At 41.7% G+C, this 19,316-nt stretch overlaps 1 protein-coding gene across 3 annotated transcripts in view; it reads right to left on the reverse strand.

Annotated features, from left to right (window-relative positions):
• The window catches only part of LOC118401191 (RNA polymerase II elongation factor ELL2-like), a 54,480-nt gene that overhangs the window by 12,502 nt on the left and 22,662 nt on the right, over positions 1–19,316 (reverse strand). For all 3 annotated transcript variants that reach the window (XR_004829193.2, XM_035798493.2, XM_035798492.2), the window contains 6 exons: positions 14,679–14,839; positions 6,804–7,048; positions 5,802–5,926; positions 3,217–3,334; positions 2,382–2,838; positions 1,505–1,568 (listed from right to left, as the gene is read on the reverse strand). Coding sequence is in view for 2 of the 3 variants with exons in the window: in XM_035798493.2 (XP_035654386.1) it covers positions 1,505–1,568; positions 2,382–2,838; positions 3,217–3,334; positions 5,802–5,926; positions 6,804–7,048; positions 14,679–14,839 (1,170 nt within the window). In the remaining variant the exon portion in view is untranslated. The remainder of the gene's footprint in view (positions 1–1,504; positions 1,569–2,381; positions 2,839–3,216; positions 3,335–5,801; positions 5,927–6,803; positions 7,049–14,678; positions 14,840–19,316) is intronic.

The raw sequence follows: 19,316 nt of genomic DNA on the forward strand, positions 1-19,316 counted from the left end.
TATTCACCATCCCTCACTTTTCCCACACACACCTATTCACCATCCCTCACACACCTACTCACCATCCCTCACTTTTCCCACACTCACCATCCATCCCTCACACACCTATTCACCATCCTTCACTTTACACACACTTTCCCTTTTGACTTGTCTTGTCAGTGTCCATGTAGCCCATTGGCATTGGCTACTTCTGTCGTTACTTCATAGAGGAAAACAATTACTTGGAGAAAGTATAGGTTGTATTGGGGGAGGGGAAAGGATATTGTCTCAACTTAAGATAAGCTGGTGTTCGGCATCACCGTATGTAGCCTAGTGTGCTCATTGTTTTTTCCTACTTTGTCCTCTTCAACTGGGAAGGTTTCTTGTAGCTTGACTAGGGATTCACCGGCGCTTATGAATTCCATCCTTTGCGTTCCCTTCGATACCCACAGCACTGCCGGGAAGCAGAGCTGAGACTTGATCCCCCTTTTCTCCAGTGTCTGGTCGAAATTTATTCCTTCGTCTCTCTCATCCTAGTTGACAAGTTGTAGATTACAATGATTTGGTATTTAGCGTTCTTCTGTCTTCTGGTGATAGATTCACATCCAGTTCCTCTGATACCAGTTTGACCACTTGGCTGGAAAGGTCTCCTTTTTCCTCATCTTCCAGTGAGGACAAAATACTTGTTTTTTCATCCAATTCATCTTCTGAATTCTGCAACTTGGTTTCCAAAAGGCTTGTTTTGTTGTCTTGACCGTTCATGTTCGCGCCTTGTTAGTGTGTGACTGACACCACAGCATCTATTGTCTTTTTGAGCTAATCTCATTTTGTAATAACAGATTGTAGCAGTTTGTTTTGTTGTGCATTGAGAGCATTTTAGCCATGTTTTCCTAGATATCCTTTAACTGTTCATTACACGCATCTGCATCTCCAAGTTGCTCCTTATCTTTTCCTCCGGGGAAGCCATGGCTTATGGACTCGTGTCACCGCACCACTTTACCAACTGATTGGGTCGCTTTTGTACATCACTGATTGCTCACCCAGTTGCTTGAGGATATGTTAATTTATCGATTTTAGAGGCTTGATTTAAACTTTGTCTGGTTTCAACATATAAACATATAGCTACTCACACCCCATGCGTTCTATTGGTACGCGCTTGCGCCTCATCTAAGTCATTCTGAGTGAAGCTGCGCTATTAATGCACGTTTGACAGACCATTTAAAACCTCCAAAATATTCCACTATTTATGTGAATGTTTTCAAGCAAAATCCAGACCTTTTGGAACAAATCACTTTCCTTTCACAACAAAAGTGACTAAAGTAGTAATACCATTAAACAGAAACATTGGAGCAACAGATGGCAGAAACAGAACCTGAGACTGAGACGTGAGACCACATACTGGTTTCACTTGTACCATGTTTACAAAATGAATGGGTTTCACATAACTTATCAACCTAGAAGTACAACTCAGCAACCCAGGGTGATTCTGGAGAACTTGTGAATGAAGCAGTGTGTTTAAACTTACATTAAAAAGTCAGGCAGCTCCTCCGGTGATGTACGAGTGACAGGTGTTTTAGCCCCCTCATTGTCTGGAGATAAAAACAAGTAGAGAGAAAAAAAAGTTAATGTAATCTGCCAATGCAAACGTGATAAAACTCATATCATACCAAGGCTGATGGAGTCGTTTATCACTACTACGGATAAGAGACCTGCTACAAGGCAGGCAGTGACGCCAGAAGCGCCCCAGATTGGGAGTCAGAGCAGCCTGCTGACTCGATGGACCGTGGGTCACCCAGCTGTTCCACAGAATCATTTACACACTAGCCAGGGAAAGGGATGGGGGTTGCTAGCGGAAGCTACATACACAGCTCCCTTTCCACTGGAAATTCTCTTCAGGTCATTGATTTGTCGGCCACTCTGTTTAAAACCTACAGCAATTCACTGTGAGCCGTATATCTAGATATGTCACCTAAACTATTGGGGACCGATCCCTTTGAAGTTTCAAAATACTTTTCTGGAGCAGGTCGTTTTTTTTACTACTGTAATAAATATGGGTTAGGAAAACAGACATTTTGACTGGGTTTTTACTACTTTGCAAATGGAAAGTTTTAAGGACAGTGTTTATGTATACGGAGAGTGTTTATTCATATGTATACAAATACTGGGCAGTCTTTCCTGTAATCTTGTTGGCTCAAATACACTGATTAGATGGTTATTGTAAATGATTCAACTTCTGATTTCAATGCGGTCATAGACCAGTGATGCTGTAAATATATCCTTTGATGTCATTACTGTATCATTATCAACATGTTCTGTTTCTGCTATCATTATAGTCAACAAGGCCTCAAAATGATATCATTTAGTTGAAAATTACATTGGGAAAGAGATGGTGCCTGTCTTACCAGTGATGTTTTCCTGGTTCTGTTTCAGGTCGGGACTGTTCTCTATCCAGTCCTGTTTTAAGCGCTCCCTGTCCTTGTCTTTGTGCTTCTTGGACTTCTTCTTTTTGTGCTGGCCATTGGCTAGCTGCTGATCAGTGCAGATGGAGGGCTCAGTCTGTGGAGCCTTGGGGCTTGGTACTGCTAGGCCTGGCTCTGTCCTCTCCAGCTTGGGAATACTGGAGGAGCAACCCAATTTTTGCCTTGTGTAGAGACCATTAGGGCTTCCCTGGACGTGATTGTTGGTTCTCTCAAACTCTGTTTTGGTCTGTACACTGGTGTTGCCTGGACCAGATGAGCTACGGGCTCCAAAGGTACCAAGCTGTCCATTGGAAGGAGACTGCAGAGATAAACTATGGTCTAATAGTCTTTGCTTCTTGGGGGTCTGATAATCAGATAGGTCGGAGGGCACGGGGCGTTTCTATGAGAAGGGTAAAGAAGAGGTTTTACCTGTAATACTACTTAGCGAAGACCAACTTACCCTACATTTGAAAGGAATGGCTCCTCTACATTAAAACATCCTAACTGGCTCCTGAAAATGTCAGTGACTGAACTGCCTCCAGCACTCCAATGAATAAAAAGCAGATGCTACCAAACCAAGCAACTTTCCTCTCATTTCTCCTTTACTCAAGCTTATTCTGCAGTCAAAAGGCATAACACTATTCAAACATAAATTATTTAACCCCTGAAATTAATCTGTGCATTCTCTTATTTCTTATTAATCTCAAGCTTTTAAGAAAAACAATGAGTAAGGGCAGGATGTAAGAAGTATTTTAGAGTTAGGTAGGAGAGTATTTACCACAGAGGGAGTCTTGACCGGGCTGAGTTGTGACGGAGAATCCGCAGGGGTTTTGTGGAATGAATGGTTTGACTGGAAACTCTTCAACTGGCTACTGCTGCTCAGTGGCTGCAGTTTCCTGCAACATTGAAAAGGGGAAGACATTTTTACTTTGCTATTCCGTTTATGTTAGAGCAGATAACCCAAGCTTAACTCATTTTTTTGACAGATTTATTATTTTTTATATAACGTGTAGGTCTAATCCGGAATGCAAACTCATTTTAGCTGGTGTCAATTCCACAAGTTACCACCTGCTAAATCTATGACTTTTAAAGGCCTGTTTCCCCTGTTCCATTTGTGCAATCCACTGTCTCATCAGCCCTGGCAGGGAAGTTAAACTTTATCTCCACTATATATAAAAAAAAGCATCTAGACATGATCACATTTATTTTAGACTAACATTTAGTTTTCAACAGCGGATATTTGTATAAACATTGCGGTCAGCCGCCGATATTTGCAACATTGTTTCTATATTCAAATTCAATCTTCAACTGTCCCATAGTAATGTTAAACGTGTCGGGAGTCGGGATGAGACAGACAGGCAGGCAGCTGTTCTCATCCCGTCAAAATCAGCATTGTTCTTTGTATATATCCATACAAATTATCAATAGAAAACATGAAAAATTAAACAAAGTGCAGCTAGTTTGCCGTCTTTCCAGTTTCAGTTTGAAGTGATTGTGTTAGCTAGCTCCTCTGAACAACAGTGTGCTAACGAGAGAGCACATTTCCTACGGCAGGCGAAATCGGGCATCATTAGCTCATTTATTTGAGTACATCCATAACAATGTCACTAGAAAACAGCTTAAACAAACGCAAATGCAGCTACTTCGTTGTTATTCTGGCTGCACTAGTGTTTGACGTGGCTGTAAATTAGCTCGCTAGCAAGCAAGGGATAAGAATGTTGGCAGTCAGGATGGCAGTTGAACATTTAGAACGAACGACTGGGTCGCGTCCATAGATACAGAACATAACGACTGAATGAGTCTGGCAACCAAACCGATAGAACGCTGCTTGGGTAGCAACCCTAGGTGTGTGTCGGGACTATATCTTGTGGAAAACATGTTATATGAAAATATGTAAATCATTATTTGAATATGTTGGTAACTGGTTGTATAAACGTGAGTATGCCCTCGAAGCCAGTGTTTGGAGGATATATTAGCACGGTTTGCCGGACCTCAACTTTTTCTCGGGCCTAACACCCGTGCCAGTATCTCCTCCAAACACTGGCTCCTCTGACATTATCACTTAAGTAAATAATGGTTCAAACTCCAATTGCAATTGCATGGTTTACAGAGAAGTGAGCGAGGTGGCGCCATGTTAACAGAGGAAAACACAACACAAAACAGGTTGAACCGGTTGGTACTGCAAAGTCCACCTTGACGCAGCTGTTCACATGAATATTGCATTAGAACAAATAGACCACATTGTCAGACAGATGTTACACTCCCATTATCTACACTTGACCTCAGGGTGAAACTGACACATTTTTCAGCATGTTTCAAAATGTTAGGCTGTTTGTAGTGTTTCTAGGTTACAGAACACAGATTACATCTGCAAGAGGCAGGCACTAAGACAGAGCGGTGTCCAGTCACTTCAGTGAGGAGAACAATGGTGCCAGATGCAGGCTCTGTTAGGCCAAACACTCCTCTCTCCACTGGCAATCTGCTTCCTCCAGCTCCTTCCTCACAGAAACCTCACTGGAATCAGAGTTCCATCATACCTCCCACAGCAGCCACATGACCTTTTCAACTACATGATCAATGGAATCTCCTGGAAGCACCACTGGCTTTCAGGACATTCCAGACATGAGACCCTCTGACAGACTAGGCTTCCAGCAATATGGTTGCTTTCTGGGATAAACTATAAGGAAAGGCTCTGATATCGAAAACAATTGTTGTTGTTTTTTTAAACGGTCATACACTGATGAGCCACATCAACCTTACTCTGTACATGCAGCAAAACAACATGTTCACTTCTATTCAGAGCTCTCTTTAGAACATCTGAGTAGTGTAAACAGAATGGAAACAATAAGCAGGCAGGAGGTCCATCCAAAAAGCTTATGAAACCCACCCCCTAACTGACCAGTGGCAGGATAGGACACGTACTTAACGTGGGATGACGTCCACTCTCATTCTGAACAGCTCAGCCAGGCTACCTTCCTCTACATTAATGCTATTTGACAACACCAAGCAGAGAATATTTCTCTCCCCGCTTTGATGTGCCCATTAAGAAATTCATCTGTGTAGAGAAATAGTCATTTAGAGTCTCTCCTTTCACCATGATCACAGCGGCCTGCCACAGTAATCCAGTAGTCTCAACGGCAGCACGTTGTCAAAAAGCATCAGAGCACCCTGCTACTGAGAAGAGGTAATCATCCAATTACTGACGCTTAAAGGTTAAATTAAGATAAACTACAGACTCGGGGACTCTCCGCCATGACACCGACATGTTGATACAGGTACATATTTAAATATTCAGTGGTGAAAATGTGAAGGAGAGTGTAATGGTAGAGAAGACAGGTGAGTAGAAGTACAAGCCACACCCACCTGGCCAGGAGCCTATGGATGAGCGGCTTCTCTTCCTCCAGGTAACCGGGCCAATCCTTTTGGACGTGCCTGTAGAACTCATCCTTCAGAGTAAAGCTGTGGTCTTTGTGGTTCAGTTTAGCAACCTGCAAATCAATGACAAACACATTTGAATCCTCTGTCCCTGTAGCATTAAAATACACTTTTGACCCCAGTTAAAAGACAGGCTCAACTGGCAGGCTGTCAGTATAATAATACATTGTTCACCATTAAAGTAATTGATAGCAAACACAGCAATTACACTAGCACTGTACCAAGTTAGTGCCAAGTTAGTCACAAAAACAGTACCAAATCTAATCTACCCAGAGAGCCTCTGTGACCGACAACATCCATTTGTCAGAGTAGTACTGGCCTGGCTGGAGACACCCCACCCTCCCCGGTGGAAACACTGTCTTCTCCTCCAGACATAATTAAAGCACAGCTCTAATTACAGCTACCAGTAGAGGCAGTAGCAGCAGCGACACAGTCGCTCCTTGTATGACTGCACTGGGACTCCCAAACATACCCAGAACAGGAAGTACGCCTCAAATATACCAACTGAGATCACTTAGCTGCTCAACATTTGGTTGTAAAAGGAGCCATTAGCATTAGATTCTGAGTGGATGTAGAGAGCGAGCGAGGGAGACAGAGCGGCTACTCTACAGTGTTTCCATTTGGAATCCCTGGAGGGATTTAGAATTGCTTATAGATGCAGCTGAATCTCAGAGGCACTTTTAAAGACCTTGTCCTTTCTTTCAATGTGAAAGTTGCTGTGATGTTTTAAATGTTTCATTTACAAAATAGATTGTTTATTCATTCCAAATGCATTACAATTGGAATACAATATGCAAAAGTTGTGCATTATTGAGTTATATCTCCACTTAGTGAAACCAGCACCTACCATGTACATATGCATGTACATCTGCAGCCTAGTATCTGAGTACAGTTTTAGTGTTGTGCCGTGTTGCGTTCTACAGGTCTCACCTCATCCAGTACTGCTCCCAGGTCAGTCTTGTCCTTGGGAGTGGCCCTCTCCCTCTCCAGCCACAACAGCAGCTCAGGCTTCCTGTAGGGCTTTAAGGCCAGGACGTGGATGATGCGGTCTCTCAGGGGCCTGAGGGCTACTGGGTTGGGGGCCCCGCTCTTCTTGTTGTTAGGGGAGTGCTTGTTGCTGCTGCTGTCCATGCCTGACGACAGGCCCTGCTTCCTCTGGATCTTCACACATTTACCTGACAGAGAAAGGGAGATGCACAGAGAGGCGCCATTTGACGAGAAAAATGTTTAGTAACTTACAAAATATCTTTCCGTCATAAAAGCTACCTTCTTACTAAGCTACTGTTACCAAGTGAAAAGCAGTGGTTTTGTGCTCGTCAGTCAATGAAAGTTTCAGCAATTAACACAATTATGACTTGGATAATTCAACGCTCTCATAGAAGCAGTACACTGCCTCTGAACAGGATTCAAAATACACAGACACTTCTCTGAATAGCCCAGACCAGTTATGCAAAAAAGGCCTGGTCTAATGTGACAAGGGCCAGAAGCAAAACTTTGTCTTGACAGATGTCAGTTATATATACAGTATGCAAACACTGCACACAGTTATGGCACCTTGTGTCCCTAGTAGGAAATAGCGTCTTAACATATTTAGCCAGATCTCATGAAAGCCTCCTGTACAGACCGACAGCATCCTTGCGCAAAATAGTACACGGCATCATCTGGATATTTATGCAACAAAAGTTCACCTTCTGCTAGCGTTTCTGTCAAGCCGTCTACACATACAGGTTTGACGCGTACGTTGGATAAATCCAATGGATGCACCACACCGAACGCACTGCAACACACTGCTCCAAGACAAACGCATCCCTTCATTGGAAATGAATGCAATTCTGGTGTACCAAACCGCAATGACGCTGTCGGTGTGATCGAAGCGTTGGTACGCAGCACCAGGCTTGGAGTGCAGTGAAAGGGTTGACCAGTTCCTGTGCAAACAGAGGAGCATGGAAACTAAAGCACCTTGCTCACTCACAGAGAGCATTTTTCCTGTTGCAGCACTAATTAACCTGGCTCCAAGCCAGCAGGACATGGTGGTGCTTATACTGTATGTAGATGTATCTCCCCAACCTAATCTAATTAAACGTTTAAGATCTGCTTTCAAGGTTGCTATAGGATGAAAAGCACAGCCTCTACGTGGGAGCAGTGTGGTTCTGGTATCATGCATCTACTGCATTACGTAAAGTATTGTACGTGAAAGAGTTGATCTATTATATTTTATTTAACTAGGCAAGTCAGTTAAGAATAAATTATTATTTACAATGACGGCCTACCCCGGCCAAACCCAAAGGACGCTGGGCCAATTGTGCGCTGCTCTATAGGACTCCCAATCACGGCCGGTTGTGATACAGCCTGGAATCGAACCAGGGTCTGTAGCGATGCCTCTAGCACTGAGATGCAGCGCTGTGCCACCCGGGAGCTAGAGTAGGTTTAGATATGACAATCTAAATAGTATTTTACGGAGTATGTCAATTATTTGGCTCCATGCACTCAAGTTCACATTTCTAAAAAGGCCACAGTTGTTGCACAACTGGAATGTAATAATGTTAAAGATATTGAATAACAAGTCACCAAAATGTCTCTATTCTTATGCGTTATGCATCAAACATTATACAAACAATTCATGACATTTTCTTTAATGTGAAGAATGACGATATCAACAACATATAATATGAGCCCTAGTAACAAACAATTTTTTTTAATCAACTCTGGGCCTGAGGGTAAATCTCTGCTTTTGCCAAATGCAATGTAGTTTCGAGAGCTTGTCATAAAAGCTACCCTGGTTCAAGACGCATACATTTTACAGTCCAATATCTTCCTGCCGTGTAGAGAAATAGCCTGCATTGCCTCATTTTAAAACAAGCAGCGACTAGACGCTAACAATAAATTAAATCTGCTCGTCATGTAGTTGGTTATGGGAAGGTTTGTAAAACGCTATTCTTTCTACTGCACATGCTTGACTGAAACATAAGTTGCTTTTCAGAAATATGATATGGGTTGGTTTCCTCGTTTGTAAAAAAATATTTGTTCAACATCATGGTGTACAAAATCAAAAACAGAATCACATTTATTTTCCATGATACAGCATGCAACATTTTACATACAGTAACTTTTTTAAAGGACCAAAGAGTTACGTTTGCTTTGTGTTTTCCTGTTTGCCATGGAAAATCAGGTATTGTAGTATTGCAATACTGGTATCGTGACAACCCTATACTAGATTAACATTGGTGTATCCAAACATGACTATCACATTGAAACCACAACAGTAGCATTCATCCAACATGTATAGTTACACCGAAGACCATCAGAAGCTCAGTTTGAGATTATCGGGTGTTCCTCAGCCTGTCTATCACCAAGGTGTAATGCATTACAACAATAAGTCATGTACGTCAGACTGACACCAGACCAAGCAGAGAAGTGAGGAGTTAGTGAGCCTATAACAGGCTTAGGATGAGTTCTCCATGGTTTCCAGGTTGGAGTTTAGCCAGGAGGGCAGGGTTAAATTCTACTCCAGCATGAAGTGCCAGAGGATCTTTAGTGATCACAGAGAATTATGATCTTGGCTTATCATCTCATCTCAAAGACAGCACACAGTTTGTGGTATTCCTCACTCCTTGGGTGTATTGTCCTACTGCTACCTGATGTTCTCCTTACCAGATAAATGAGTCTAACCAGACCCAACCATAACTGGACTAACCAAGCCTAACCTTTCTTAACCTCAATACTAGCTAGTGCGGAGCAATTAACAGATATTTTGGAGGGGGTTTCGGTTATTAAACAACTAATTGACTAACGTCGGTTATTACTTGAATTCCACGTAGTATTTTATTTTGTGAGCCCAACACGCCCTTTCTCGAGGGTGAAATCAAATCATTCACGAGAGAAATCAAGTCAAGAACTATGTGGGACGCTGAACTGATGGGAGTTGTAGTTTACATTAAGCAAATGTTCAGCGCAGAAACGTGGTAATTAACTAGGTGTAGTGTCTCACGTGTCCTTTTCAAACTCTCCTGATAATGTTTCAGATGAAGTAGATGTTCACTCATTAGATGGTTCTCCAATTGAACGTGTTGCCGCATATACATACTTAGGCATTTGGATTGATATGGGTTTTGACGTTTAAAAAAAAAATCATACTGTAAATAAGCTGGTAAAGAAGCTAAGATTTAAAGTGGGCATTTCTAAAGAAACAGATTGTGCCTTTCTCTAAGAAGCAGGAAGCAGATTATTCAGTCTACTTTTTGATCTGTTCTTGATTATGGTAATATTATTTATCCAAGTGCAGTTGTTACTACTCTTAAACCTTTGGATGCATCTACCATAGTGCCCTTTGTTTTTTCTACTCATCACTGCATCAAAAGGTTGGCTGGACTTCGCTAAAGACCCATAGATCTCTACATTTTCCCCTTTTTGTTTACAAAGCACGACTTCATAAACTTGTGTCTTATCCAACTTTGCTGTTCAAATATAGACGCCCGAGTTGCCTAACCCGTTCACAGGATTGGTTAACAAGGTTCCTAGGGTTTCCACTGAGCTAGGTAAATCTGCTTTTAGTTTTAATGCACCTTATTGCTGGGTCAAAAATGTAAATACATTTCATCTTGACGTTCTGGTGCGTTTTAGGCAATTTAAAGTATTGATTGGGGACTTAGATCTCTTTTACAAATGCGCCCTGTATACACAATGTAAATTTACACATTATACCCAATCGATCTCTAAATACAAAAAGTAATGGGAAGCACAAAACATATATACATTCCTACACAAATACACTGCCTGAAAAACATGAACTGTTTCCATGACTGGTATAGTGACTGACATACCCTGCATGACAAAAAGTATGTGGACACCTGCTCGTTAAACATCTAATTCCAAAATCAGGGGCATTAATATGGAGTTGGTCCCCCTTTGCTTTTATAACAGCCTCCACTCTTCTGGGAAGGCTTTCCATTAGATGTTGGGACATTGCTGTGGGGACTTACTTCCATTCAGCCACAAGAGCATTAGTGAGGTCGGCACTGATGTTGGGCGATTAGGCCTGGCTCGCAGTCGGCGTTCCAATTCATCCCAAAGGTGTTCAATGGGGTTGAGGTCAGGGCTCTGTGAAGGCAAGTCAAGTTTTCCACACTAATCTCAACAAACCATTTCTGTATGGACCTCACATTATGGACAAGGGCATTGTCATGCTGAAACAGGAAAGGGCCTTCCCCCATACTGTTGCCACTAAATTGGAGGCACAGAATCATCTAGAATGTATGGTATGCTGTAGCATTAAGATTTCCTTTTAGCGGCCTAGCCTGAACCATGAAAAACAGCCTAAGACCATTATTCCTCCTCCACCAATCTTTACAATTGGCACTATGCATTCGGCAGGTAGCGTTCTCCTGGCATCCGCCAAACCCAGATTTGTCCTTCGGTTTGCCAGATGATGAAGCGTGATTCATCACTCCAGAGAACGCGTTTCCACTGCTTCAGAGTCCAATGACGGCAAGCTTTTACACCACTCCAGCCGACGCTTGGCATCGCGCATGGTGATCTTAGGCTTGTGTGTGGCTGTTTGGACTTGAAAACCCATTTGATGAAGCTCCCGATTGACAGTTATTGTCCTGACGTTGCTTCCAGATGCAGTTTGGAACTCGGTAGCGAGTGTTGCAACAGAGGACAGACCATTTTTATGCGCTGTGCGCTTCAGCACTCGCTGGTCCCGTTCTGGAGCTTGAATGGCCTAGCACTGTGGCTAAGCCATTGTTGTTCCTAGATGTTCCCACTTCAGAATAACAGCACTTACAGTTGACCGGGGCAGCTCTAGCAAGGCAGAAATTTGACGAACTGACATGTTGGAATGGTGGCATCCCATGACGGTGCCACGTTGAAAGTCAGTGAGCTCTTCAGTATGGGCCATTCTACTGCCAATGTTTCCCTATGGCGATTGCATGGATGTTTGCTCGATTTTATACACCTGTCAGCAACGGGTGTGGTTGAAATAGCCAAATACACTAATTTGAAGCAGTGTCCACATACTCTTGCATATATAGTGTAGGTCTCAATATGTCTTCCCTGTTAAAATAAAAGGTTAAATAAAACTAAAATTACCATTATACATTGAGTCTGGTTTTTCAGGCTTGGACAGATGGATACAATGTTACACTTACTATGTTAGGTTAGATAGCCAGACCACATGAGAGAGGACTTGTTCAGGGGCGGCAGGGAGCCTAGTGGTTAGAGCGTTGGACTCGAATCCCCGAGCTGACAAGATAAAAATCTGTTGTTCTGCCCCTGAACAAGACAGTCCTAGGCCGTCATTGACAATAAGAATTTGTTCTTAAGTGACTTGCCTAGTTAAATAAAGGTAAAATAAAAAACAACATGAGAGGGAGAGACAGTTCGTTAAAGTATGCCTTATCTACCTTGAAGAACGAGTCAAATTTTGTCAGACAGCTCTGTAGTATACTTAGGCAGGCTAGCCTAGCTAAATAGGATGATTAAAGACAGTACAGTATGGGGAGCACAGAGATCATGTTAAATGGTCTGGCTGGCCAGCAGCTACTCCCTGAGCAGAGATCAGATGATGACATTAAGGAATTAAAAATAATGTCTTAAAAGCACTAAATAATATTTGCAAAAAGGTACATACAAAACTGCAATATTTTATTATTTCTTAGCAATTTTCTATTTTCTACTGATGTCTACCAAATTTGGACCTGACAGAGACAATGGAATATTTTCCATTTTTGGCTTTGGAATTTCTATTAAAAGACATTCTGGGTTTGAGTTCAGGCTCTGCGCAGCCGGCCGCGACCGGGAGACCCATTTGGCAGCGCACAATTGGCCCAGCGTCGTCCGGGTTAGGCCGGCAGGGATGTCCTTGTCCCATCGCGCACTAGCGACTCCTGTGGCGTGGGGGGCCGGACACAGTGCACGCTGACACAGCTGTACGGTGTTTCCTCCAACACATTGGTGCAGCTGGCCTCTGGGTTAAGTGGGCATTGTGTCAAGAAGCAAAACAGCTTGGTTGGGTTGTGTTTTGGAGGACACACGGCTCTCGACCTTCACCTCTCCCGAGTCTGTACTGGAGTTGCAGCGAGGAGACAAGACTAACTACCAAAATAGATACCACAAAATTGAGAAGGGAAAAAAAGGTAGAAAAGTAACCAAAAAAATAAATAAAAATAGCTAAAATAGCTAAAATAAATGTCATTATTACATAATACAAATCAAAACCAAAATCAAAAACCATGATAAAAAAAATAAAGAATCCAACCAAAACTGACCTCAAAAAGTTGTAATCACAGCATACAAGTGGTGGGAGATGGGGCTGCCAATGGGTTTCCAGATATAGCTTCCCAATGCTTTTATCACTACTGAACTAAAAAAATGATTTTTCCCTTCATAAGAATGGTCAGTGATGACCTTAAAATGCCTTTTGCAGGATTTCTTCAGCAATCCTTTCGCTGGGAAAGTACAGGTTTTTGAGCCATACATTACATCTAAAATCATAGATGGTTGGTATTTAGAAAGATGTCGGTTTGTGTGCTCCGTAGCGCATATGACGCATAGTTTATGACCCTTTCATTTAAGTTCCCTTTGATATCAAGTATATGAGCACCTTACTGTCCTGTCCTGTCCATGCTGTGGGAAAGAGAGCCCAGTTGTGTGCCTTACACCATATGAAACATGAGAACCAATGTCAAGGTTACCAGGCTAAGGCTGCAAGTGGACTTCTACATTTTTACTTGATAAACTTTAATGTAAAAATGATGTATTTGGATAAGAAATAGCTCTTTTTTTGTACTCATGCAGCAGAGATATTACACAGCAAACATGCCAGCTACATTTAACTGGGTTGTGCAAGAACACTCAAGAGGCCCATTTTCAGCAGCAGAGCATGGGAGGTCATGTGTGCTGCTTGCTTCAACAGCTGTAGAAAATGGCTTGTGCAGGAATTACCATTAATGTTATAATTATGTTTTAGACAATGTGTGTAAAACTGTCAGTGTGTGCAAAGTTGAGCTCCATGTGGCTTAAAGCCACTAGTATAACGTCATAAACGCAGCAATTTTTTGTGTGTCCAGGTTATAATACACAGCATCTGCAACATGTCCCTTCAGACAACAAGACATAACCCATCAGAAGACACAGAAGCCTGTGTATACACCCTCCTCCTGGATGAAATATAACTAATGCACATTCCAACGGTCCCACTGGTTCAGATGCTGTGTAAAGATATGTACAGCACTGGTATGCTCCCACAATAATTTATTTACTTTGTGGGGCAAATAAACAGTGTTTTAATTTAAATCTTCATTAGTTCATAAGTTCTTATGATGAATTATGGCCTTTGCTTCAAAGAATCTACATACATTATTCAGTTTTTCAATAGATGAAAACTAATTGAGTCGCAGCCACTGTAATTAAACTCTTAGGCAAAACTTCATCCACTCAGCATGAGACTAGTTAGTGAATACTTCTGGCAAACTCAATCACATGAATGGAGCTGGTATGCAGGTTGGCAACGTGCCTAAGCAATCTGGTCAAAATGAAGGGAAAAGGAGAAGAAAAAGAGGCATCCCTCTCGCATGAATAATTGCAACCCAAGTACTTTGATCAATTATGTGAAAACTTTCACATCATATGGCAATTATCAGCAGGACAAGATGGTAGAAGGCGATGGATTAGAAGCTTTCCGATAACATTAAACACCTCCATTACTTTTCCCTTGATCCCCAGGCAGCAAAGGGCTTCGTATGAAGCTGGTTTGGACCTAACGCAGTCAGCATAGGTAAAGGCAGCCTGTGACTGCAGACTTACCATGTGTAGAGCCTGGTTTGATCTCGATGGCCGACCTGCTCATGATGTCCTTCTCAACCTGAGACATGCGCTCTCGGGTCATCTGGTATGAGTCATCAGTGGCACACACAGTGATCTTGTCCTGAATACTGCCCTGGCCCTCCAGGTGCTCCCTGCCCTCCCTGAGGAGAACACAGGATGAGGCTCACATAGCAGCAACTGGTAATGTACAAAATATCACACACTACTTCCCATTAAATAGACCATTTCGTGAAAGTGTATTTGTGTTTCTGTCTACGTGTGACATATGCCTCACTCCCATGACCGGTTCTTTGACTTCTGTCCTCATGCTCATTCCTCACATCCTATGCTATGGCATTAAGCTGTACAATGTCAAAGTGAAGATGCCTATGGGCTGCGGTGCTAAATAGAGGTCGACCGACTAATCGGAATGGCCGATTAATTAGGGCCGATTTCAAGTTTTATAACAATCGGAAATCGGTATTTTTAGACACCGATTTGGCCGAATTCTTTTTTATTTTATTAATTTTTTTACACCTTTATTTAACTATGCAAGTCAGTTAATTAAGAACACATTCTTATTTTCAATGATTACCTAGGAATGGTGGGTTAACTGCCTTGTTCAGGGGCAGAACGACAGATTTTTACCTTGCCAGCTTGGGGATTCAATCTTGCAACCTTACGGTTAAACTAGTCCAACCACCTGCCTCTCATTGCATTCCACAAGGAGCCTGCTTGTTACGCAAATGCAGTAAGAAGCAAAGGTAAGTTGCTAGCTAGCATTAAACTTATCTTATAAAAAAAACAACCAATCATAATCACTAGTTAACTACACATAGTTGATGATATTACTAGTTTATCTAGTGTGTCCTGCGTTGCATATAATTGATGCGGTGCACATTCGCGGAAAAAGTACTGTCGTTGCTCCAACGTGTACCTAACCATAAACATCAATGCCTTTCTTAAAATCAATACACAACTATACATTTTTAAACCTGCGTATTTAGTTAATATTGCCTGCGAACATACATTTCTTTTAACTAGGGAAATTGTGTCACTTCTCTTGCAACAGAGTCAGGGTATATGCAGCAGTTTGGGCCGTCTGGCACGTTGCAAACTAATTTGCCATAATTTTACGTAATTATGACATAACATTGAAGGTTGTGCAATGTAACAGGAATATTTAGTCTGATGGATGCCACCCATTAGATAACATATGGAACGGTTCCGTATTTCACTGAAAGAATAAACCTTTTGTTTTTGAAATTATAGTTTCCGGATTCGACCATATTAATGACCAAAGGCTCGTATTTCTGTGTGTTATTATGTTATAATTAAGTCTATGATTTGATATTTGATAGAGCAGTCTGACTGAAAGATGGTAGGCAGCAGCAGGCTCGTACGCATTCATTCAAACAGCACTTTCGTGTGTTTTGCCAGCAGCTCTTCGCAATGCTTCAAGCATTGAGCTGTTTATGACTTCAAGTTGATCAACTCCCGAGATTAGCCTAGTGTAACCGATGTGAAATGGCTAGCTAGTTAGCGGGGTGCGTGCTAATAGCTTTTCAAATCGGTGACGTCACTCGCTTGGAGACTTGGAGTAGTTGTTCCCCTTGCTCTGCTAGGGCCGTTGCTTTTGTGGAGCGATGGGTAACGATGCTTCGAGGGTGGCTGTTGTCGATGTGTTCCTGGTTCGAGCGTAGGTAGGGGCGAGGAGAGGGATGGAAGCTATACTGTTTCACTGGCAATACTAAAGTGCATATAAGAAGATCTAATAGTCAAAAGGTATATGAAATACAAATGGTATAGAGAGAAATAGTCCTATAATTCCTATAATAAACTACAACCTAAAACTTCTTACCTGGGAATATTGAAGACTCATGTTAAAAGAAACCACCAGCTTTCAAATGTTCTCATGTTCTGAGCAAGGAACTTAAACGTTAGCTTTTTTTACATGGCACATATTGCATTTTTACTTTCTCCAACACTTTGTTTTTGCATTATTTAAACCAAATTGAACATGTTTCATTATTTATTTGAAGATAAAGTGTTCATTCAGTGTTGTTGTAATTGTCATTATTACAAATACATTTAAAAATAAAATGTATTATTATTATTATTATTATTTTTAAATTGTCCGACTAATCGGTATCGGCTTTTTTTGGTCCGCCAATAATCGGTATCGGTATTGAAAAATCATAGTCGGTCGACCTCTAGTGCTAACAGAGCAGCACAGAGCTACCTTTGACCCCCAGATGACCACAAACACTGATCTCACCATTCTCTGATCTCTCCATTACCCGCAACCTGTGCAATGTTGCGGGTAACATGTTACAAAAGTAATGCATTACGTCCTCAGATTACTTTTACTTTTTCAAACTGGGTAATATTACAACGGTTGCGTTGTCAAACAGTGTGTGTTACTTTCAGAATCAAATCGCATTTTATTGGTCACATGCTTCTTAAAGAACAGGTGTAGACCAACAATGAAATACTTAGAGCCCTCCCAACAATGCAGAGACAAATAAACAATGAGTAACAACTGTCCTATATACAGGGGGTACCAGTACCGAGTCGATGTGCAGGGTTACAAGGCAATTGAGGTAGATATAGGTTGGGGTAAAGTGACTAGGCAACAGGATCGATAAAACAGTAGCAGCAGCAATGAGTCAAGAGTTAGTGCAAAAAGGGTCAATGCAGATAGTTTGGGTGACTATTTGGTCAGCTATTTAATAGTCTTATGGCTTGGGGGTAGAAGCTGTTTAAGGTCTTGTTGGTACCAGACTTTGTGCATCGGTACCACTTGTCGTGCGGAGGCAGAGAGAACAGTCTATGACTTGGGTGGCTGTAATCTGACCATTTTTAGGGCCTTCCTCTGACACCACCTGGTATAGAGGTCCTGGATGGCAGGAAGCTTGGCCCCAGTGATGTACTGGGCAGTACACACAACCCTCTGTAGATCCTTTAGGTTGGAGGCCGAGTAGTTGCCATACCAGGCAGTAATGCAACCAGTCAGGATACTCTCAATGGTGCACCTGTAGAACTTTCAGGATCTGAGGACCCATGCCAAATCTTTTCAGTCTCCTGAGGGGGAATAGGCTTTGTCGTGCTCTCGTCACGACTGTCTTGGTGTGCTTGGACCATGTTAGTTTGTTGGTGATGTGGACACCAAGGAACTTGAAGCTCTCAACCTGCTCCACCACAGCCCCGGCGATGAGAATGGGGGCTTGCTCGGTCCTCCTTTGCACCCATAAAGTGTATTCCTTTCTAGTGTTTTTCTGCAGTATTACTTTAGAGCCTTGTTGCAAACAAGATGCAGGTTTTCTATTTATTTTGTATACATGTGTATTCTTCTTTTCACTATGTAATTTAAGTCATTATTGTGGGGTCACAACAATGTTGTTGATCCATCCACAGTTCTCCCATCACAGCCGTTGAACTCAGTTTTAAAATCACCAATGGCCTCATGGTGACGTCCCTCAGCAGTTTGTCCAGCAGCTCAGTTTAGAAGGACAACTGTATCTTTGATGTGTCTGGGTGGTTTAATGCACAATCCACAGCATAATTATTAGCTTGATTATGCTTAAAAGAGATATTCAATGTCTGATTTGTTATTGTTACCCATCTAACAATCGCTGCCCTTCTTTATGAAGCTTTGTAGTTGAATCTGTGCATGGAATTCACTTGACTGACTGTATGTATGAGGGACAGAGGAAGGGTTAGTCATTAAAAAAATTATGTCAACCCCTATTATTTCACACAGTCAGTCCGTGTAACTTATGTCATTTTTTAAGACAAATGTTACTCCTACACTAATTTAGACATGCCTGAACATATGGGCTGAATATTTATGCAACAACTATATTTTAGTCATGTAATTTTTATTAATTAACTTTGACAGAGTATTTGGAGTAGATTGTTGACAAAAAATGACAATGAAGTAGCTTTTAATCCTGCTTTGTAACAATAAAATGTGAATAAATCCAAGAATGTGAATATGTTTGCAAGGCAAGTACAGGACTTTGTCTATTTTTCCCCATTTCAAAATGTATGTAGTTATGTCCTTGAGCTGCTCTTGTCTATTTATGTTCTGTATCATGTCATGTTTTATGTTGTGTGGACCCCAGAGATAGTAAGTGCTGCTTCAGCAACAGCTAATGGGGATCCTAATAAAATACTAATACACCAGCAGTCAAACTTCAGCAACACAGCACGCTAAATAGGTGCTTACAGTAACTCAAAAGGAAAAACAAGACCTCAACAAATACTGCTTAGCTCAAAAAGGTTAGAGTTTATGAGTAGTTCAAAAATAAGACTGAACTATACATGGTAAGAAAAACAGTCTGGGATAAGGTGTCATTGGTTTCTAGTGTTCAGACAAGGTTTACTTGCGTTAGCAATGAGAGAAAGAGCAAGAGAGAGAGCAGTGTCTCAAAATTCCCTGTGGTCCCTATCTGACTGAACTAGTTCGGACGATATGGGCACAAATACATATCATAATAAACTGCCTGGATTGATGCCATAACAATAAATACAATGATAAGTTAATAAAAATGAGCACCACTGTTCTTTAAAAGATCCTTTAACCTACTACTACTAGTTTGATGGTTGTAGCCATCAATTGTCTAATTAACATTC

This window comes from Oncorhynchus keta, chromosome 22 (genome assembly GCF_023373465.1).
Source record: "Oncorhynchus keta strain PuntledgeMale-10-30-2019 chromosome 22, Oket_V2, whole genome shotgun sequence".
Lineage (NCBI taxonomy): Eukaryota > Metazoa > Chordata > Actinopteri > Salmoniformes > Salmonidae > Oncorhynchus > Oncorhynchus keta.